Source organism: Chanodichthys erythropterus, chromosome 3 (genome assembly GCF_024489055.1).
Source record: "Chanodichthys erythropterus isolate Z2021 chromosome 3, ASM2448905v1, whole genome shotgun sequence".
Lineage (NCBI taxonomy): Eukaryota > Metazoa > Chordata > Actinopteri > Cypriniformes > Xenocyprididae > Chanodichthys > Chanodichthys erythropterus.
This window is the reverse complement of record NC_090223.1, coordinates 22,904,998-22,928,438: the sequence shown is the minus strand read 5'-3', so window position 1 is coordinate 22,928,438 and position 23,441 is coordinate 22,904,998. Positions and strand designations below refer to the sequence as shown.

General features: G+C 37.9%; 1 protein-coding gene across 1 annotated transcript in view; it reads right to left on the bottom strand.

The window, feature by feature from the left end:
- Positions 1–1,107: 1,107 nt before the first annotated feature.
- Positions 1,108–23,441, bottom strand: part of prkacaa (protein kinase, cAMP-dependent, catalytic, alpha, genome duplicate a) — a 30,858-nt gene continuing 8,524 nt past the window's right edge. Inside the window, exons 2-10 of the mRNA XM_067381403.1 lie at positions 14,565–14,626; positions 14,039–14,167; positions 12,498–12,596; positions 11,883–11,965; positions 9,683–9,809; positions 9,443–9,538; positions 9,233–9,355; positions 7,344–7,508; positions 1,108–4,257 (exon numbers count right to left, since the gene is read on the bottom strand). Coding sequence (XP_067237504.1) covers positions 4,132–4,257; positions 7,344–7,508; positions 9,233–9,355; positions 9,443–9,538; positions 9,683–9,809; positions 11,883–11,965; positions 12,498–12,596; positions 14,039–14,167; positions 14,565–14,626 — 1,010 coding nt within the window. The 3' untranslated portion in view covers positions 1,108–4,131. The remainder of the gene's footprint in view (positions 4,258–7,343; positions 7,509–9,232; positions 9,356–9,442; positions 9,539–9,682; positions 9,810–11,882; positions 11,966–12,497; positions 12,597–14,038; positions 14,168–14,564; positions 14,627–23,441) is intronic.

Here is a 23,441-nt window from a genome sequence, read left to right as displayed (position 1 = left end):
CAGTTGGTGCATGAGCAGCTGAAATTCATGATAAGTGATCCGCCATCTTTGCTCATGGGCGCTCAGCTCTGCAGCCAGGTCATTTTGAGACAAAATGTCATGTGACTAATGACTAGACTCAGGAAAATGACAGCACTGATGCACCACTTAATCTAAAGGGGGAAAAAAGTCAAATTCTTTCTTCACATAATGGTAAAACATTTGCTATGATAAAATATGATAATCTGTTCTATGCTTAATGTCCTTAAAGGGACAGTTCACCCAAAAATGAAAATTATCCCATGATTTACTCACCCTCAAACCATCCTAGGTGTATATGACGATCTTTCAGGCAAACACAATCGGACATATATTTAAAAATATCTTGGCTCTTCCTTCTTATAATGGTATTGAAGGGGGGGTGTGATTTTGAATCCCCAAAAATGCATCAATCTATCATAAAAATAATCCATACGGCTCCAGGGGGTTAATAAAGGCCTTCTAAAGTGAAACGATGCATTTTTGTAAGAAAAATATCCATATTTAAAACTTTATTAACTATAATGACTAGCTTACAACAGACGGCCATACGCATCAATTTGCGGGGGAAGAGTAACCCCTGACCTGACGAATGACGAAATGATGAACGCGGAAGCGCAGAGGAGAGAGCAAAACAAAACACCGGTCACAAATTAGAAGTCTAAAACAAGAAATTTTAGAGAGAAATGTTAGAGGATTTTGATGTAAAGAGGAGTTTGTTGCACAGCCCTATTTGTTTAAACCGTGAGAGGCGTCTAAGCTTACGATCCTCCTACATCCTGCGTCATACATGGCATCAGGGGTTATGCATTTTTGTGGGTGGGCTTAAAAACAGACCCCCTTGTTCACTACCATTATAAAGCTCTGAAGAGCCAGGATATGTTTTTAAATATATCTCAGATTGTGTTTGTCTGAAAGAAGATAGTCATATAGAATGACTTGAGGGTGAGTAAATCATGGAATAATTTTCATTTCTAGGGAAACTATCCCTTTAAGCAGCCTTGAATTTAACTGATAAATTTGTTCATACTTCAGAAAAATAACATTTAAGACAGCACCACATTATTGTAATTTTAACAATTAAAACTTTATTGGAATGATACATGTTGCAAAATATTATTCTGTGTATTTTTTTATTTTTAAACATACTCGATGTGTCCTACGGGTATCCGTCAACTTCTCCAGAAGGTAAAATAATTAAGACTGTTAAAGGCAGAGAATATACAGTATTGTTTCCCGAAAAGGTACAATAGACTACACCATCACCATACCCATGTCGGGAGGAAAGAGACTCCTGTTATTGAAAATACACTTAGAAAATATGCAAAAGTAAATCAAATGTTTTCTTCATGATTTTTTTCTTTTAAAAAGCAAATAGAGTGTAGGAAACTGGATGTGTAGAAAGGCAAACTGTATCATGGACTGATGCGCACACACACACACACACACACACACACAAAAAGATGATTGACAAATGTAAATGAACAGATGAATGAGAGACTGGAAGATGTGTGACACCCATGTATTTGAAAGGGAGGGACTGGGCCTCGAGAATCAGGCAGACATAGAAGGATGACATATGAATACCACCAAGAATGTCATGCTCTGACAAAAAAAGGTGTGTAATGAAAGGTGCATTTGAGCCTTAATTTCCCATAATCTCCAACGATTTAAACCGCTGTTGCTTAAAACACAATCCTTCCGTATCACGATCAAGCTCAAAGATGAGGGGGAAACACTCATAAGAAAGCCAGCCTGTACATTAAAACTCAGTGCACCAGTTGAAGATAGTCTTACGTTGCTTCTAACATCACAAAACCAGTGCCGAAGAGCCTTCTGGGTAATCAAAATGTACAGAAGCATCCTTTGAACACTGATTGTTTTGTTTTCCAGCTATTGAAGCCCACTTGTTTGTACACCCATTTTATGAAGTCTCCAGAAATGGGAGGAGGGGGGGGTGGGTAAATGTCCCAGCGATAGCTAGGCATGCAGGGAAAAGTGTGAAGGAAAAGAAAATCTAAACCTATCCCAAAAGTTTGGTGAAAAACAAACGTCTGCCTTTGCTTGTCTGTTTCTAAAAAGGTACCCGAATGATCAAAAACTGACCCAATCTGCTCCATTTTGGCTGTGCACCTGGCAGGTTACAGGTCATTTCCTGAGCAGGAAATGGAAATGAACATTAATTTGATCTTATACTGCAATTTGAATGGCATCATCTTCAATGAACAGCCATCTAGTGTCCAATAGATGCTACAATGATTAAAAGACATACAAAGAGTTGCTTGAAATACCATTTTAACCTGGCACCAATCTGTAGTTTGCAAACACTCAAGTTACACTACTCATCGTAATAAAAAACAAAAACAAAAAACAAACCAAAAATCGCACAATTTAGAAAGAGAAGCATCTAGTGCGCCACCTAATGAGCAGCTGACTTCTGAAGAACTGAGCTATAAGCGACAACTGGTGTCTCACATTTAAATGTGAAGCGTGTCCATTTTGTGCCACTAGAGGCAGCAAACAAAAACATAAAAATAATGACTTTTATCAATCCATTTGAGCTAATATATATATAGTCCTTTTCATTTGGTTACTCAATCAAACAGACTGCAGTTCAGTTTGGTGCCACTAATGGCGCACTTCACCTTTTACATCTAATTAAATATTAATCGACAAGAAGCTTTCAAAGCATAACGAAATAAAATTTGCGACACTACGCATTATTGCACACTTCTGCAAACTAAAACAAAACAATCATGGGGACATTTGCGTTTAGATTGTCTTGCATCCTACGGAGTTAAAGAGCAAGATAGAAAGTTCAATTTTGAGCAATTCATACTTGGATGATATTCCAACAGGCTGAATGGAGCTTCGCTAACTGGTCTTAATAACGCACAATAAAGTCTACATGAACAACAAGCTTATTTGAAGCAGAAATTGAGATTGATTAGTGAAGCCCTAGAGTTAAAACATACTGAATATCCGCCTAATTTTCGAACAATGTTTTCTGTAAGGATAAAAACGAAATACCACTGGCAGGTGACATGGCAGAAACGAATAATAATAAACAACATCATCATAATAGTCATCCAACAGGAACCCAGTGTTACCACAGACACAGTGCCCTCCTTTAACGTTTTCCTTTAAAAGCATCATTCTAAAAACCAGACAAGTCTTTGTGCTTGGCCATCACTCGGCTTTGTGTTGATTTACTCCTGGAAAATTCACCTTTGAATCAAAGCCATCTGAGAAAAAGTGTAAAATCATGGATTGGAGCTTCAAGTATGCTTGTTCATGCTACAGATCTGAAACAAAGTACTGTTACGGTCTTATCGGCGGCCATTTGCAAGGCAAAGCAAGTTCTATTCGTATGACAAGTAGGGTTTTTAGGACACATATTGGCTTGAAATAGAACGATGATCCAAATCAACAATCTTCAAACTAAGCGGCTGATTCTGCCTGATCTTAGAGCCAATCAATATGTGATGATAAATTTGAAGGATGCTTGAAATTCAAATGGGAAATGGGTGATATCGCAAACAAAAAGCCAGAATTCTGGAACAGTGTAAGATGGACTGATTTGGTACTGGGTGCCAATAGGTGCACAGGAAGTAAACAAGATGTGAGGAGAACTACAGAGCAAGGACACCTCTGCTGATAAAAAAGGGGGGTAATTTTCTCTGGAGAAGCCAAAATTCAGTACCAGAAAGTAACCTCTATATCTCTGGAAAAAAAAAAAGAAGAAGAAAAAAAAAAAAAAAAAGAAAAAAAAAAAAAGTCGTCACAAATATCCCCATGCCAGCCAGTCACAGAGAAGTGACTGAATCTCTGCCCAATGGACCCTGGCTACCAAACAAGAGGGAAAACATGAAAATGGACAAGTAACAAGTGACGAAGGATCTGAAAAGGCAACACTGCTGGCGTCTCTCTCAGGACTTTCTGATCTTCTTCTCCCTCCATCTGTGTGTGAGGGCTCTACGTTGTTGTTGTTGTTGTTGTTGTTACCGGATACAGGCTCAGTTCAGTCCATCATCTCACCCTGGAAAACGTTTTCTTCTCACCGTTGCCCCGCTTCTCATTTCTCTCCATCCCTCTCCTCCACTGCTGCTGCTTCTAGAATTCAGCAAACTCCTTTCCACATTTCTCTGTGAAAGAGACCCGGATTTCTTCTTCCTCGTAGTCGTCAAAGTTGCTGGTGTCCCCAGGGCCTTTGCACTTAGGGATGAAGGGGGCCTCCACCTGAAAACAGACACAAATATTCACTGATGAGTCAGCAGAAAAGGTTATTACATTTTGAAGCTGCTTTATAGTAGAAAATTAAGTTGTAATTGTAATTGAAAGTGACACTAGGGGGCTTTCGCACCAGGTGGTTATAGAAACTAACTGTTCCCCTTGGACCATTTTCCTAGTTGCATTTACACTGCCAGTTGGGACTTTGAAATATGACATAAGCTGTCACTTACGTCCTGCCGCTCTGGTTGTTGTGTGGGACTTTAATTTTGACAATGCTGAGGACGGCTTAGCCAGAGCCTGAGCACACAGTGCTCCCTTTCTCAGCCTTCATTAGCGTACAATCTGTTTAACCGTTTTATCTAATAATGTATTAGACAGGACAGTTAAACAGATCATAAACTAATGAAGAAAGAAAGTAAACAGTATATGGAAGTGTTATAGCGTTTGCTGTGTGGTTGATGCCCAATGCCGTCAACTGAAGCCCCAGGTATACAACAGCCGTCCGCATTCGTGCACCGTCAGCATGACGTAATTTTCATCATGCGGAGGACTCGCTGCCGGCTGCACACCCCGTTCGCGTGCAGCCCAAATTTCTAGACCGCACGGACCATCCATGTGCAACAGCACATGCGCAAGCATTATAGAAGAGTCCACTAGGTGGCAATACGCACAGTGTTTAGCCGTCGAAGAATAGTGTGAAAAGACTGGTTTAAAAACAACACGCTTGAAAAAAAGAGAAAAACACGACAATGGACGGCGAACTTGACGAGCGTTTGTGCAAAGAGATTAGAAAGTAACCACATTTGTACAATTCACGTTTGAAAAAGTACAAAGACATGTTTAGGGTGGCAAATTCATGGAGGGAGATAAGTAAAAATATGGGAAAGGATGCACTACTTTTCTTCGATCATGCACAGCGAATGTACCGTTGATGACATGTCTGGTAGGGCATAGAAAAAAACTGTACCGCGTATGTGTCGAACGCGGTCATCCGCGCGCATCCATGGTGTAGTATACTTTGAAAGTTTCGCGGACTCAACTGCGCGCGCGACGTGTCGGGTGCAGAAAGTGAAGTATACCCGGGGCTTGAGCGGAAATACATAATCATGTTCTGCTTGGTACCTTAAAATTGGCATAAAGGTTGAGAAGTGCCTGGACTTCAGCGTTGGTCACTCTTCACACTTGAAATAGTTAACCCTGGGTCATTCTAAACCCCTGGTAAACAGAATCCTGGGTTACCTTTATTCATGTTTCACACTTCTCATACTACACCCGGGATTGACAGTTAATCCTGGGTATTCATAAAATACCGTTTCACATTGCATATTCCTAAACCCCGGGATAAAGTCCTTATCTGCGTATTTGTGGTGTTATTGAGCACGTTTACATGCCCACCAGTAACCTGATAACTCACAAATATCAGTTTATTGAAATTATCAGCTTTCCCCATTTACATGCAAACCAGTAAACTGACAACCCAGGTAAACCGCACTTACATGACTTTATTAATAAATCGGGTTATTTCCCTGTAGTGACGTCAAAAATAATAATTTGCTTATCTGACTATTCCATATGTTTTACATATGTTATGTCAGTTGTGATTATAAATAAAGCTTGCAACATGTCAGCGAGAAATTTATGGCTCATGGATTATTCTCTTTCTCTTTCTTATTAGGAAGAGATAATTTAGTCTCAACAAAAGTAGTTCCTAGAACTAAAATCCTTCCCATTTCATGTGGTGCTAACACACCAAAAAGCAGGCACTTCCAACAATAGTTATAGGAACTATGAAAATGTTCCTCCGGTGCAAAAGCCCCAACTGACACCCTTTTAAAACTGTAAAACTGATTGATTTAAAGCAGTCTACTGTAAAACATGCTATATAATTAAACATGACGTAACTAGACTGGAGTGTTGAATTACATCGCTATGATCAGATGTTTTCTTAACTGCTGTTTTCTCACTGCTGTCATTTCTGTTATGTGATTATTTTGTTATTGAGAGCACAGCATGCAAGAAATATTTACATATTCATCTAAATGTCACTCTCAGCAGAGTCAGCTGGGATTTGGGTTGGGATGTTTTGCTAGCAATATATAGCTGGTCACTTATTCCGAACTTCTTTTTAAAACCCTAAAAAAGAAGTTTATCAGGGCCTTAACATGTAGTGATGAATTATTCACAAAATGAGGGTAAATTTTGATATCAGGTAGACTTGAAGATTGACGAAAAGGTGAGAACAATGTAAGTAGGGTTGGGAAATGAGAACCGGTTCTTATCCAGAACCGGTAGTGTCATTTTGAAAAGTACCGGAACCGTGCAAAATAAGTTTCGGTTCCAAAAACGGTTCTGGTGTGATGGGTGGATTTTTTTCCTTCAAATAACGACTTTATCGATTGCATTGTTGTGCCACTAGGTGGCAACAAATTACTGTTACAGATGTATCTATCACTGAATCTTTCTTACAGAAACAAGTGAAGTCTTTATGAATCCAACTTACAAAATGTTCTGTTTCACCTGTCTGGATCTTATACGCGTTTAAGCATCTTATTTGTGTTGAATTTGTGGTAACACTTTACAATAAGTTTCATTTGTTGAACTAACCATATGAATTAAACATGAGTAATACATTTGTTGCTGTATTTATTAATCTTTGTTAACATTAGTTAATAAAAATGCAGCTGTTTATATTGTTCATAGTTTAGTTTACAGTGCATTAAATAATGTTAACAAATAATAAATGTTTAAATTAACTAACAAAGATTAATAAATGCTGTAGAAATGCCATTCATTATTAGTTAAATGTAGTTAACTAATGTTAACTAATGAACCTTACTATAAAGTGTTAGTGAATTTGTTGAGATTAGCAGTCTGTTAAACTCATTTTACAAGTACAGTAAACTCACACTGTTTGAGTTGAGTATTGTGCATTTTTTCCCCCTTGCTACCATTTTTTTTTAATTGGTTGTTTAATAACTTTAATGGAACTGGAATCAGAACCGGAATCATTAGGCAGAACTGGAATTGGAACCAGAAAAATTCATACAATTCCCAACCCTACTAATAAGTTAGAACACAGTCTGATTCAGTACCTTCTTCTGGTAGATTGCGATCCAGTCAGTGGTTGCAAACCATTTGTGGCCCTTGATGTCATTGACGCCATTCTTGAGGTTACCGAAGCGCTTCGTCAGATCTACCTGAAGCAGGTTCCTCAGCAGGTCCTTCAGGTCAGAGCTAAAATGCGAGGGGAAGCGGACCTAGAGGAAGATTGAGACACTGACTCAGTGCTTGGGATTCATTACGAATTGACCTCCGAAACACCACAAAACCTAATCACAATTGATACAATGTTATTTAATAAACAAGTCAAAGCAGTTTATCTGCCAAATCCTAACTAACTGACAGCGACTGAATACTTAAATTTGTAACAGTGCAGCATATCACAGCTAAACCACAAAACCAATGGAAACAGCTGCAAAAGAAGACTGGGTGGATTTAAACCTTGAGATGACACCGTTCATAGTTAATTTTTAAGTGTCATTTCTAAATCTAAAGATATATTTTATGGCTGGGGAAAAAAAAAAAAAATACATTTTGCAATTTAACTTAAAATAACTTCATATTTTTTGTTTTGTTTAGTTTAATATTTGATAAAAATTGTGAATTTTTAAACATTTTATATTTTCATTTTTTATTTTAGTTTAATTTTTAGTAATTTTGTTATGTGCTTTGTCATTTGTATTAGTTCTTGTTCTTTTAAAATATTACATCTAAGGTTTAATTATTTCAGTTTTATTTTTTTTTTTTAATGTCCAGTTAGTAATTTGCCTAATGTTCATTTAGTTTTTCCATCTAGTATTTATATTTCATTTTAGCTTTATTTCAACTAAATTTCAACTTTTTTTTTTTAAATAGTTTTAGTTGATAACCTTGCTCTTAGCTACCAATTACTAATAGTTACTAAAGTTATTTCAGAATTATTTATATATTATATTATTGTAGTATTTATTAATACTATTGACATTATAGATTTTATTTTTATATATTTTCAGTTTTCATTTTCCTTAGTTTTGTTTTAGTAATTTTGTTATTTGCTTTTGTCATTTGTTAGTTTCTCTTTTTAATATTTCTATTAACTTTATTTTTATTTCAGTTTTACTTTTAGTAATTTCAGTACGTCAACTTAAACGAAAATGAGAAATGTTGCCTTACTTGGCAACCATCTGAAAAAAAGTTAAAACTAAAAAACAAAAACGCGACACGAAATATAATCCATGTACCTTCTTCTCTGAGATGAATATATTCGTTGTGTTTATTGTGAAAAGAAGTCATCATGTTCACATCTGTCAACTGTCATTCTGTCATCAGACAAACTACACGGATACTTTTTTTTGGATTTCTAGGAGTTGCATTACATGTTGCGGTTTTATTTATCTTGATTTCCTACAACTTTATTTTCTGGGCGAGTCGAAGTGAACTACGGCACTAATAGAGTCTCACAAACGCCCATGATGCAAAGCCGTGCACAGAAGACCAACGGCCAAGGTCTGGCTCAAGGTCTTTTACCAAACCTTTACCTCTAAAACACTTGGAATATATGAGACATGTAGCATGGGATCATTCTGTGATACTTTTGAATCTTTGTTTTTTTATTTATTTATTTATTTATTTATTTTTTTAAGCTTGATACTGGTTGCAATTCAATTTCATTTTATGAACAAGCAAGAGCGGGACATTTTTTTTTTTTTAATTTCTCCTTTTGTGGTCTGAAAAAGGCATGTGGCATCAGAACAACACCAGGGTGAGTAAATGATGACTTAACTTTCATTTTAGGGTGAACTAACCCTTTAAGTTTTTCATCTAATACTTAAATTGAATTTTGCCATTATTTCATGGAACAATTTTTAACAGTTGGTTTATATCAACAATACTAACACGCTGCACTGAATGAAATCCAGTGCCGAATATTTCCTGTGCTCACCTTTCCAGAGACAATCTTCTCATAGATCTGAATAGGCTGGTCGGCAAAGAACGGAGGGTACCCAGCAGCCATCTCATAGATCAGCACTCCCAGCGCCCACCAGTCCACTGCTTTATTATAACCCTAAGAGACAGAGAAAGCAGAAGAAGGTACGGTTATGCTGGAATGGAGTAGCCAATGCCGATCAAGTAAAGCAGCTTCGTTACTAACTTTACTGAGGATGATTTCTGGCGCCAGGTACTCAGGTGTGCCGCACAGTGTCCAGGTCCTGCCCTTTACACGTTTAGCAAAACCAAAATCTGTTACCTAAGAAAAGAGCAAGAAGAATGATGATAAAGATTGTACATGAACAGATTCTGAAGGAATACATGTATGGTCTGCAGCCACATGACAGTCTGAGAGTTGATATCATTACACAAAGCCATCTCATTCAAAACCCTGAATGTTTACCTGTATGTATCCCTGCTGGTCTATGAGCAGGTTTTCAGGCTTCAGATCTCGGTAGATAAGATCAAGCGAGTGAAGGTATTCAAAGGTCAGAACTATCTGGGCGGCGTAGAATCGGGCATGAGGCTCACTGCACCGGACAGAGACAGACAGACACAACGTAAATATACAGACATCATGGGACCTGCAAACATGGCAACTATTCAAGAATGAGAAAAACATCAATTTGAATGGTTTTAGATGAATCGGGGTCAACAGCATGTCAGGACACTGTTGCCACGTGGCATGTCAACTACCCTTAAATATTTCATTATCTGAACTGCAGATTGATGTGTATTGACCAGTGTTAATTTCGTTGACGAATAATTTGTCAATTTTCGTCAACGACATTTTTTCACGGACGAAAACGAGACGATGACTAAATAAAAATGCGTTTTGAATGACTAAAACTATGACTAAAATCTACTCTAATTTTCGTCAACGAATAAAAACGAGACGAAAATTAAAGAGGGACGATTTGGGAAGATATCCAGTCAGAACTGCTGTCCTGTGTGGAAGATGCGCACATTTGAATTGTAAGGTGCTGATCTAACCGCGGCGCTGTTGCACGCTCTACAGGCTCGTGCAGCAGCACATGTGACTGCTGCGCAATTAATGAATAGCGCACATTTATGCCATGCGATTCCTTATGAGCTGATGTTGATGAATTATGACAATGTTTACTACACTATGTTTATATGAATGCATATTTATCTCCCTCATGAGCAGCCTGCTACAGTGCAGACTACAGACATTTCAGAATAAGAGTCACAGTGTATTTCAGGATGGTTTATAATTATTTATTTTTTTCCTGGTCATTATTGTTATTTTGTTTAAACAATAAACTGTATTTAATTTAATTTCTGTTTAATTCATAGTAAACCACTGTATCTTCTGTCACAGGAAGAAAGACTAAGAACATTATTTGACACATTATTCAATATATTTTACAAGTATAAGGGTTATTATTGTTAACTAAACCTAAAACCAAAGAAATCTTCATTACTTGAAATAAACATTAACTGAAATAAAAGATAAATATATAAAAATGTAAATTTATAAAAATGTAAACTTAACAGTTTCTAAGCTTTAGCATAACCTGAGGTATTAAAATAAACAAAAAATAAAAAGTTATAGACATTTAAAAGCAAAAACTAAAAGACAAACACAAAAAATTACTAAAACTTTTAACTAAAATAACAATGAAAGCAGGAAAAACTAAAAAACAAATCTAATAAAATTTTTTAAATGAAATCTATAATAGTAGCCTACCTCAATGATAAGTGTGTCAATCCCTGAAAAGTACTGAATTTTGCTCTTTCACGTGTTTTTGCACTTGAACGGTCAAAAACCGTCCGCTTTGGTGAGCAAAGTACAGTTGGGTGAACATAAACAGTTTGGGGAATATCAGATGTGCCTATATCAGTGTATTGGATCTGTGGAAGCATTTTTATTAGAAATGCTTAATGCTTACAATTTAACTAAATTAGATTTTAGTCGACTAATTCTACTGTAGATTTAAAACTAGACTAAAACTAAAACAATTTCCGATGACTAAAATATGACTAAAACTAAATGGCATTTTAGTCAAAAGACTATGACTAAAGCTAAATCAAAATTTGCTGTCAAAATTAACACTGGTATTGACAGTGTAGCACTTCCAGGTTCTACGTCAGAACACCGACTCCGTATTGGCCGATGCTGTTCACGAAAGCAGTGTGATGAGCCAATAATGAGTCTGCTTCTGATGTAGAACCTGGAAGCGCTGCACTTTCTCTACAACATAAACAGCATAGAAGAATGACAGGGAGCAGAAGAAATTGTTGAATAAAGTCGTTATTTTTGTTTTGTTTTTGCACACAAAAAGTATTCTCGTTGCTTCATAACATTAAGGTTGAACCACTGCAGTCACATCGACTATTTTAATGATGTCTTTAGTAGCTTTTTTGACCTTGAAAGTATTGGTTAAATTGCTGTCTATGGAGGAGACATATACCTCTAAAAATTTACTTAAAAATTTTGAGACATGAGGGTGAGTAATTAATGACAGAATTTTCATTTTTTCGAGAAGTAACTCTTTAAAATGAACTAAAAATAGACCAAATTAAAGCCTGAATGGAGCAAGCTTATGCCAATAGAGTGATTTGCATAAAGAAAAACCCACCTGAACCGGCCGATTCTACGTAAGTGAGAGAACATCTCTCCTCCAGGAACATACTCCATTACCATATACAGGTTAGTATTATCCTGAGTAGAGAATACACAAAAGAAAAGAGTACAAAACCATTTAGATACACACATGACTGTTGACAAGCATGACAAGCCCTTTGAAACTGCCCTGAAACTACAATTTGGACCTTCAACCCATTGAAGTCCACTATATGGAGAAAAATCCTGGAAAGTTTTCCTCAAAAACCTTAATTTCTTTTCAACTGAAGAAAGAAAGACATGAAAATCTTGGATGACATGGGGGTGAGTATATTATCAGGACATTTTAATTTTGAAGTCAACTAATCCTTTAACTCTTTTTAACATCAAGCAAATTCACACGTAAGTAACAGTCGCCTGCCCAGTCTATTCTCTGCTAAATGCGTTGACCTAAAACTTTGACTTTTCACAACTTTTTGAAGTAGCCTAATAAAATGATTCTGATATCACAAGCCATTGCGATACGCATATTGCGATATGTACATTTGCGATATTTCGATATATTGTGCAGCTCTAACCCTCTTAACACATACACAAAAACAAACAAATCACAACCACACACAGCTGATACCTTGAACGAGTGCTCCAATCGCACCAGGAACGGGAAGCTGACAGCCTGCAGGATGCGTTTCTCATTCAGTGTGTGTTCTATCTGTTTCAGTTTCACCACCTGAAATACACGAGAAAATTAGCTCCAGCAAACACACAGAGAGAGTTTGTTTCACTATCAGGGATGCAAACAGGTAAGGGGGAAAAAAGGTGAGAACACTGCGTGGGGCAGAGGGCATACTCCGCACAACATTAAAAAAAATAAATAAAATAAAATATTTGCTTTACATGCTTATTTGTGGCTACTTTAGGGTTTTTTACATTTATTTTTTTATTACCTCATATGTCCCAAACTGTAATTTTTCACGAAAAACAATTTAACATATTGTTGCAACATTTTACCAAAAATTAACATTGTCAAAATCTCCTGTTATAAAAGATGAAATGTTATACATGCTATTTAAGACGTTATTGGCAATACTGCTCTAAACTGCAAACTGTTTGGCTTCTCTCTCTTCACTGTTCCCACATCTCAGACCTCAAATACATAAAATATTACCGTTTATAGACATAGTTTTTAAAGTAAAGACTAAAGTAAACACTGCACAGTACTTATTGAAACAACCAGTTCTTTGTTTGCCCTTGTAAGTTCACAAGTACCCTTGTAAGATCCCCCCACCCCCATAATACACTTTCTCATTGGATCTATGCAAATCCCATAGCTGACCTATTTTGATCTCAAAAAGGAGAGTTTTCACTGAAAAGTGAGGAGTTTGCATCTATGACTATGTAAGCGAGGACATTGCATATACTTCCGTTGTTTTTATATTGTTAAAGGTGCTACAGAGGAGGTTTTGTTTTATACATTTTTGCAATATTGCTTGAAACTGTCTTTACTAACTGATAAAAGACTATTTATTAGGTGCACTTAAAGGAATAATATTAATATACATCATCTGTGCACGAAAAACATCAGCCAATCGTTTACGCGATCATCGTGTAAACGATTGGCCCTCTGACTTGTCAATCACTGCCGTGACGTTCCTTGTGAGAGATGAGCGCGGCTGCGCGCTCCAGTAACTTTCCACACTCCACAGGCGCCGCATGCAATGTTTTTGTCAGGAGTAACAACTGCAGATTATGAGTTACCTGCGGTGAGACCGACATAATGAATCCACTAACACGACACAGCGAATGCCGGTGGTAAACAAACACTCGTGTTCCAATACTCGTGCACGAGTTTTGGGAGGCGTTCCCTCGAAATGAGCTGTGAAGGAGGGGGGTTGTTCTTATGCATGCGCTCATTTCAAAAACTCACTACCAGTCTTTGGTTTCTCAGTCGACGAAAAGATCCTCTTTAGCACCTTTAATGATACTAAAAAAAGTAAATATTTAAAAACTAAATTTTATTGTAAATTTAAAGATAATGTGTTACTTTACTAGTTACTTGAAAAAAGTAAACTTATTATCTAACTCATCATATTTCACTAAATAAATGAGGACATTTGGGCCTCACAAATATAGCCAAACCTGTACACACACCCTTCAGTGATGATGTCTTACCTTCTGTTTGTCAAGGATCTTCATGGCAAAATGCTGGCCTGATTCTTTGTGCTTGACTAGCATGACTCGCCCAAACGAGCCAGTGCCCAGAGTCTTCAACCTCTCAAAATGGTCCAGAGATGCGGTGTTCTGTACATTGAGAATAATAATGAGGAACAGAAGATGGTAATTTAGCTAAATACATTTTGCTTGTTCAAAAACAAATTTGACACCGTCTGTTCTTGTGTACTCAAACTTTCTTGACTGTGATGTGATTATTTTCCTTATTATACTATATCAATGTACACTAACAAAAATATCTACATTTCAAGGTATGATTTTCAAAAAATGTAATGAAATACAGCAAACAAATTACATTCACATTTTATTACTTCCTCAGGGTATCAAGTACAAAAGTTGTGTACTGAAACTCAGAGACTTAACAGGTCGGTTCAACTTGTGTCCAGAAGGGGGCGCAAACCATCTCACATTAACTAACTGGCCGACAAAGTGATTCTGTGCAGTGCAGAAAGTGGGATTAACTAACCTGTGCTGGGTTCTCCCATTTCTTTAGGAAATCTTCTTTGGCTTTAGCGAGAAACTCCTTAACTGTACAAAGAGAATAATGTGTGTGATTATGTGCACAACAGAACAACAAGTACCATGTTGCACTCAGGGACATACTATTGTTCTAAGCAAGGGGATATTGCCTATTGAATCTGTTAAAAATGTCAACACAAGTAGGATTGTAGAGGTGACTATAGCAGTGTGGCAGCCAACATCAACCTTTTACAGCCTCTAAAGCACATTAAAGTCCAGAGTTGCTGGTCTACCCTTATTTATGACAGCAACTTGCGGCATTTCAGTCAGCTGTGCTGTTTTGAGTCTGGGAAGACTGCTGAGAACTACTACTTTTTCTACACGTCACATTGCATGTACACAAAGTGAAGCTTGTGTAAACGTCACATGTCACTGTAAATAAATAAAAATATGTCTAGCTTTCCACAGACTTTGATTCTACGCAATGTTGTTTATGGGTCAATGACGTGACGGGTCTTTTTTTTTTGTCCAAAGGCCTTGCCTGGAAAAGGAAACATGGAAAATGTTGTAATAGTTTAATTGTCCTTTTGATAGATATATATATGGGCAATTCCAGCGCTATGGACGTGACATTTGGAGTCAAAACTTGAAATATAAACGCTCAAAGAATGCATTTAATAGTAACATATTGAACCGTCTATTTATATATTCATAATCCCTTACTAAAGGAGTCCAGACATTAGAAAAATGTCAGTCTATTCAACTGTTTTATATTTTAGATGAGGGAAATATACAGCGTTACGGACGTGACAAAAAAAGTCACTAAGATTTGGGTGACAACATATTTTTTAAGAATTCTGTGAATTACATTGCGCAAACCAAAAGTAATACTGCCCACTGAATGAAGAAGGGTTGGCTCTCTACAGAGCATAAAATAATAATTTTATTTCATTTTTCATGCTCGCATTAATGAGGAAAAAACAACGTTACGGATGTGACAGTTTTCCGTTACGGATGTGACCGGTCTGAAAGCGGCACAGAAGACTGGTTTAAAACTGCTTTAAAACTTTCACAGAGACCTCAAGCAAGCATTTAAACCACCAAATACTGAAATCTGGGATACCAGTATGGTAAGACTCCACAATTTATCAACTTTTTACTAAACTTTATACAAATATAACGTTATACTCTGTAGTGCCAAAGGTTATGGATTAGACCTATTTCTCATGTTGACAAGCATGTGCGTTGCTCAATTTAGAGACCATGATTTTCCTTCTTACAGAACTGCTTGCTAAAATACATTGACAAATATTAATGTTTATCATAAAGCAGTTTAAAATCGCATGTTTTCCCCAGAGTCAGGTGAACCGATTGACACTATTGCCAATCGCAATCATGTCAGTTTTATGTTTTGTGTATGAATGACCACACGTTTTTTTCGTCTAGTTTTCAGAGTTTAAAGCGGAGTCTTGAGTCAAAATGATCAAACTTTATTTCAAGTCAAAATTATTGCAATCTTATTATTTTCATTTTGTCAGCTTGATCGAGCGGATTGTGATCAATAGGCTAGGCTATTCATTTTTTAACCAACAGGTAAAAACGCGACATCCGAATTGTGTCCTATGAGACACAATGCTCTTCTACGTATAAGTTGTACTGTATCATATAAGCCTACCTTTTGATGTTCATATTTCATTCTCTGGCAAGAGGAAGAGAAGATCGGTTCATGTGCACCTGATCCGCCGCTTACAGGCGCTGCAGTAGCTAATCTGTCACGCGCCATAGGCTATTAAAGAGCGACATCTATTGTTTAAATTTTGTTATAAAATCGACTGAATTTGAAAGTTAAACCTTTTTCATATTAAAACTAACAAAGCACAAAGAGTATTGCGATTATTTGATATTTCCTGATATGATAAGCCTGAAACAGATGATAGCAATATAAAGAAGCAAACTCATAGGATTTAATATGAAGCGTCCGTAACGGTCACGTCCATAACGCTTATTATGGTTGTTCAGAGCAACGTAGTGAAATGAATTGTTGATCCTAATAAGCATAAACATAATTTAGCTTTGCATATAAAGTTTCAAGTTATTTGCATTTATAATTGTTATATGACATAAACTTAATCTTTAAAACGTTACGGACGTGACAGAGCACTGAAGCGTCCTGACCTCTTTATTCTAGCTCTTATAAATTCATCAGGCAGTGCTGTTATGATTAAATCAGTGTATTTATTTCTCAGGCATGTATCCATCTTTCTACACAATGCTTACTGCTAAAATAAATTTTAAAAAAATGGGGTCTTTGATCCCTTTTTTGAAAGCATGAAATATGGTTGGTTGAAAATTTAATTTAAGCATTGTTGCTTACCACATATATTGTGGATAAACAAGGCAATTTTCTTAAAATTTCTGTTAGAGCACATTAATACAGTATATTACAGACCTAAATGGACAATTTAAAAAGGGTTTCGTTCTTTTGGTTAAAACCTTTTTTTTTCATGGTAAAGATGACCTTTGCGTGGAATTGCCCATATATATATATAAAAAAACAAAAATGACAAAAAAAGACAAACAGTGTTAATTGATTATAAAAACCACATAATCCCAATTGTTAACACTTAATAAAACTTAAAAATTAATTATATCTCCATTATAACATTTTTAAAAACCTTATTCATTAATGACCCATATACTGTAATTTAACTTCCAGTGCATTTACATCTTCGGTTGCCATTATTCAAACTAACATAATAAATGCTCTAATGTAAAATTAGCTAATATTTTACTTGAGGCCTGTATGTCTTTACATGAGGCTTAATGACTAATGTATTATAAAAAAGGTATTCATAATGTAAGTTGCAATGCATTTTATATTTTCAGAAATAACTAACAAAAGTTATAAAGGTTTCAAGTGTTATCTAAAACAGAAATAAGAACAGTTTAAGGATTTGGTTTAAATTCCAGGGCAAAACTACACTAGCATCTCCATTATATGTTAGCTTTAAGTTCTCTGCCACAAAAGAAGAAAAAAGAAAAAAAAAAGTGGTCCCCACAGTATTGGCCACTTCCGTTTTTCATCATGTTTGTTGTGTGTTCAGAGCCTTTGGCAATCACTCTCATTGCCTGTTCATGGTAAGGCCTGTTCTAATTTCCACTGTTGTTAAAACCACATCGACTGAGCTCATGTTATCTAATACTTCCTGAGCCCACCATGACAGAACAAAAGCTCAGACCCAAATCAATATCTTCTGACTCTCTCACTTCATATATCTTTCAATGTGTGCATGTATGTGGGAATTCCTTATTCAGAAACAGCGAAAAAGAAATCTGAGTGAGTGCACCAATGAAGTTACACAAATGTATTTGAGCAAGCTGCCCTTTTTTTTCTTATGGGGCTGTGTGGGAACGTTCAGATTACAGGCTCTTCCTCATTCCACAACACCAGCGCTCACTCTGGGGAAATGCAAGCTGTCACTGCCACTGAGAAGATCCAACTGTTGCAACAGCTGCACCCAGAGGAGTTTTCCAAAGAAACGCAGCGAGATTGCTGCCATTGAAGACCCTCCCAAAGTGCAATGCTTTTAAATCTGAAGTAGGGGCATTAAACGATCTCTCTCAGTGGTGAAAGAGGCAGACGGCGTAAAGCGAGGTTAGTCACGCTCAAATCTACTGCCATTATCTCCGATCCACATGCTCCAGGCAGAGCCAGAGAGAGAAAGAGCCTCACCCCACAACTTCCCGTCAATTCCCCTGACTTATTATATCAGAGAGATTCAGGAGTGTCTCTCTCACAAACGCAGTGGTTGATGGGACTGCACACACTCCAGGGTCATATTTCTACTTTATTTAGATAATCTGTAGAGGAACTACAGTAGAAGATAGAGGCAGTGTCCAAAGTTCACCTAAACTCGATGCTGATCCAACATTCAATAAAACAACAAAAAGGTGCTTGAAACAGATTCAAAACAAAAAGGTCAGGCCTCAACAGCTACACTGCACAAACAAGCCGAAAGAAAAATCAAAGAATAACATCAGCCACACATAAAAATAGCCCTGCTGCAATTTCATAAATGGCTCAGGATATGATCCTTGCCTTTGTGCTGGCTTCCCTGACAAACGTGTGCCATGACTACAGGAGGGAAATAACCGATTCCCACACAAAGTTAGCCTTGCCCTTACCATCCACTAGGAGCGTGGGACCCTCCACTCCTCCTCCACCAACACCACCTCCTCCCCCTCCCTCCACTGATCCTCCTGAAGAACGAGATTCTCCTGAAGAACGAGATTCCCGCTTCGAACCATGCCTTCTGGAGCTTTTTCGGTCACACATGGGCCCTGCCGAGACGGTACCTCCTTTCTTCTCTTCTTCACAGCATCAGGCTCATAGCCCTACGCCTCTTCCCAAGAGGTCCCTGCACTCCTGACCCTCGCATCCACTTTAGCTCAAAGCTACAGGTGTGCGCTCAACGCTGCTTTTGTCTCAAAGCGCAGCTGATGATTCAGTCTGCCGTTCCTGCTCTTCGAGCGCCGAATGCTGAACTAAAGCCCTCGCTTTCTGCAGCTCCACTCTGCGGACATCACCCTGGTAAATCAATCGGCCTCATGCTTCGTTTGTATCAATATTTATTCTGTACACAGTGCCATTCCACTCACCCTCAAGTGGAACACACACACCTAAAATGCAAGCACATACACAAACACATGCACTAGATTGATCCAAATAGGGACCTGGTCGCTAAAGGGAGGGGCAAACCTATAACAGCAGTGTTGCATCTAATGAGGCACATGGACAATAAACAGGTAGTGTGGCAGTTCCTATCAACTTAAAGAAGCGAATGAATGGAGAAGTGGAGAAATGAAGGTTAAAAAGACTCCAACTTGTGGAGAAGTAAAGTGGACATAAAGGGGTAGGCATAAAGTGCATCCCGTTGGTGCCTCAATCTTTGGCATTGTCCTCTAGTGGACAAGGTCCACAATTGATTAGTTAGATCAATCAGTGTGTTGCCCTCGGCTGCTGTTGCTCACTCTGACGCACATCAAAAGGGGTCGGCTAGTGGTGCATTGACTACAGGAGTGCCGCTGGTCCACAAAAACACACACACACACACACACATATGAGAACAGCACCCATTTGCAGACCATGCAGCCTCAGGCCTGGCATTTCAGACTCTTTCAGGGAATAAATGCAGTGACACAGCAAAAGTGAGGCAGAGGCACAGGAAGAGTCAGGGACAGATGGATTTAAAGACTGAGCCAGATCCAGCCACCCTGGCCAGGTGGAGACTCAAGGGACAGGGACACCTTTGGTAAGTCTCTCCATGACCTCATTTCTCAAGACTATAGGTGCTGCTCTAGTCTAGGTATAATCTCTTTTCAGCTCTCACATACTTCCATGCTCCTGCAGGCTGACTTTGTGGATACAGAGTTGGTAAAGGTAGGAGTTATTTTAAGTAAACGTCCATGTTCCCTGGTGGGTTTTTTAAGGTTGAGCCTTTTAAAGTGTCAGTGAGCAGAGAATAGTCAACCAGAGAAAACTTGAAAACAGGAAAGTTGACCAAAAAAAAAGGACTGATTTAACAGAAGCTATGAAGAACTCCACCTGTTAAACATGTCAAACCACAAATTAAGCGCTTGTAGTGCAATCGGCAGACATTCAAAAAAATCTCACCCAACAGTCATTTGAGAGTGGGTAATCACAGCATGAATGGGTAATGCTGTTAGCATTAGTTCATAATTCAGACTGGCAAGAACAGCAGAAGACTGGGACCCCAACAAAGTGGGATACACTGACAGGTTTCCAGGAGACAGACAGCCAGCTTCCCTGGAACTCCTGTATGACGCAGCCAACACCAGGCAACAGCACAAACATTAGGATATGAATAAAAAAGGGCTTTGTACCCAAGATGTGTGTGTCAGCAGTCCCACATCAATCCACAAAGCACACAGAGAGGTGCTAATTTAAACTCAATCTCCATATCACAAATGACTTTAGTTTACAACATAACTTTTGTTAAACCGAATATCTTTATCATAATGGGATCCCCATTATGATAAAGGGATGCAAGGGTGCTCAAAACAATGTTATACATTATACAATACTAATGAAATGTTCTTATTTCTTATTTCTTCTTTTAAACAACATTTATTTAAATGCAAAAAGAAACTGTATAATCTAATCTATTGACCTCAATTGGTCAAACAGCTTGGCTGATACTTCAGTCTAACACCATCCATAATCAAAGGTGTAACATTTAAAATGATAATCAGTTGATCTCTCTCTCTCTCTCTCTCTCTCTCTCTCTCTCTCTCTCTCTCTGGAGACCTTTAGACATGCAGGTTTCTCCACCCCTTTACCAAGCCCCGCCTTCCATGGTTATATCCAAACACTCACTGTGCCAGCAGTCTTAACCCACATAATGCCTCAAGTCAGTCACTCACTCCAGCAAGAGGCCTCTGACTCATCCTGGGACTGGTAGTAGCCGCCCTCCCCACTGCTAGATTCTCCGAGACAGGGACCAGCTCGCTGGAACAGCCTCTCTGCCAACCTCTGCAGCACTGACATTGTAGACAACCGTGAAAGTAAGCGTGGCGTAACGGCATCCGACTTTGTACAGTTGTGTTTCAAAACTCTTTCGCAAAACAGAAGTTAGGGTCCTTTCTTGTACGAAACTCTTCTGTCTTGACCTCTCTGAAGATTCGGGACTCAGGGCAGGCAGGCAGGGCTGAACCTTCTCCGTTTCCTTGCCTTCCTGTGCCGGGCTCACACACCCCGTTTCCTCCCGTGGGCTTCCTTGAACAGTCAGGGACTTCTGTTTCCACCACAGCCCACCTTAGCGTTAACCCTTACTGTTGTACCTTGATCTTTTCCACAGCGTTGTCTGCCATGTTGTCCTCTCTTGTCCGAGCAGATGGTAAAATATGGATCTCCCCGGCTCATGGCCCCGGATGGCAGCCAGCACCTGTCTCTGGGGATCAGGGCAGTCCACCGGCAATGGAGCAGATAGGGATGTGAAGAACGCCGTGAACAAAGTCCCCCATTCCAACCAGGGGAGGGAGCGCAAAAGCCCACCACGAAAAAAAAAATCTATTCATCCTTGCAACTGAATGTATCAAGCATATTCAAATGACATGCAGTCACATGCAAATAGAAATCCACTCTTCACACATAGATTCTAGCAGCAGCATGCCACCGAGATCCATTTCACACATATCTGTTTCACCGACACTTATTATGCCTGATGCATGCTAGGCTTGAAAGGGGCCTTGAAAGGTTCTTGACTTTGGATGAAACTGTGCATCAGTCACACGAGTTTTTTAAAATCGTTTTAAATGAAGTATAGCATCCCACTAAACCACCAAATTATAGTCCTTCAATAAGGTTCTTCTTCATAGGGCTTCAAATTTTTCTATGAAAACACTTGAACTATGAACTAGGGGTGGATGGTGTGACCAAAAATATTAAGGAATTTTATATCATGATCTCCATCGCAAAGGCTTAACATCATTTAAGTCAAGACACCTTTATTTATATGGCACTTTTTACAATGCAGATTGTGACAATGCAGCTTTACAGTAGGGCTGCAACAACTATTCGATAAAATCGATAATGAAAATCATCGAAAACGATTCTCATTATCGATTAGTTGGCTCCGCCCGCCTTGTACGGAGGACTTCCGCCAGTCGCGTCAAATTATGGCACTGAATAACGTGTTTCTATGGACCAAAACGCATCTAAAAATAGTGGAGGAAACTGAGCGAGTTGCTGCGGGACAGGTACTTGATCAAAGCTTATCAAAATATGAGAATTATTTATTTTAAGCTTCAAGCTAATGCATTAAGGTAATGGCTTGCCCTGTCAGGCGCTGTCAGCGCAAAACGTTAATTCTACAGCTATATCCTTATCTGTAAATGTTACAAATTCACGCAAGCATTTCCATTTTGCATAAAGGCTCATCCTTACAGTCTGCGTTGAACTTCAAACTTTACTGAATGAGCGCCGGCGCATGTACCCGCGTCAGACAGACGGAACGCAGTAGAGAGGGAAACTATTAATATTCAGTGCAAAAATATTAATTTTGCTGAAATGTTTAAAGTTCAATTTAGATTTAAAAGTTAACATGTCATTCAAGTATTTTATGATAGTAGTAACTGTAAAAGGGATAACAACATGTAATTAAATATAAGTGTAAGACGTTTCTCATTGCCTATTTACAGGATAAAGAAATGACTGTGAACGTGTGTTCCTGCAGAACATTTATTTTGCCTGTTGGTTAACACTGAGTTTGTGTTTTTCTTTACATTAAAAATGAAAATAGTAATAAAGATAGAGTAGAAATTTAAACTATATTCACTATACAGTGCTAAAGTTATTAGACATCTGATACCTAATGTATGGTTTGTGCCACAGGTCAGGGCAGCCTAAACTATATTGGTGCTAAAATCATTTTTCATGTTTCTGTAATGATTAATACACCAGTATGTGTAAGCTCTTCAGTTACAGCAGTATTTCTATAGCAACAATATATTTATTGTTGTTATCCATGAATTTTTTCAGATGCCCAGTTACAGTCAATACGAAGAGAGACTTAACTTTTTTTTGGCTATTATGTGTGATTATTTGTTTCAATTTGTTATTTTCCTAATAAATGGCAATACCATTTTTAGTTTCAAACAAGTTTTTGATATTTGTGTTCTCTCTTTATTATGACAGGTAGTGTAATAAATGACTGTTTTCATAGCATTCAGTTGGCACATTTGTTTGAAGTACATTGGAAATAATGTACAATAATGTGTTTTTGGTCAATAAATAAAATTTGGATTTTTATCAGATTTAAAAAAAATAAAAAAAATAAAAAAAATCGGCCAACTAATCGACTAT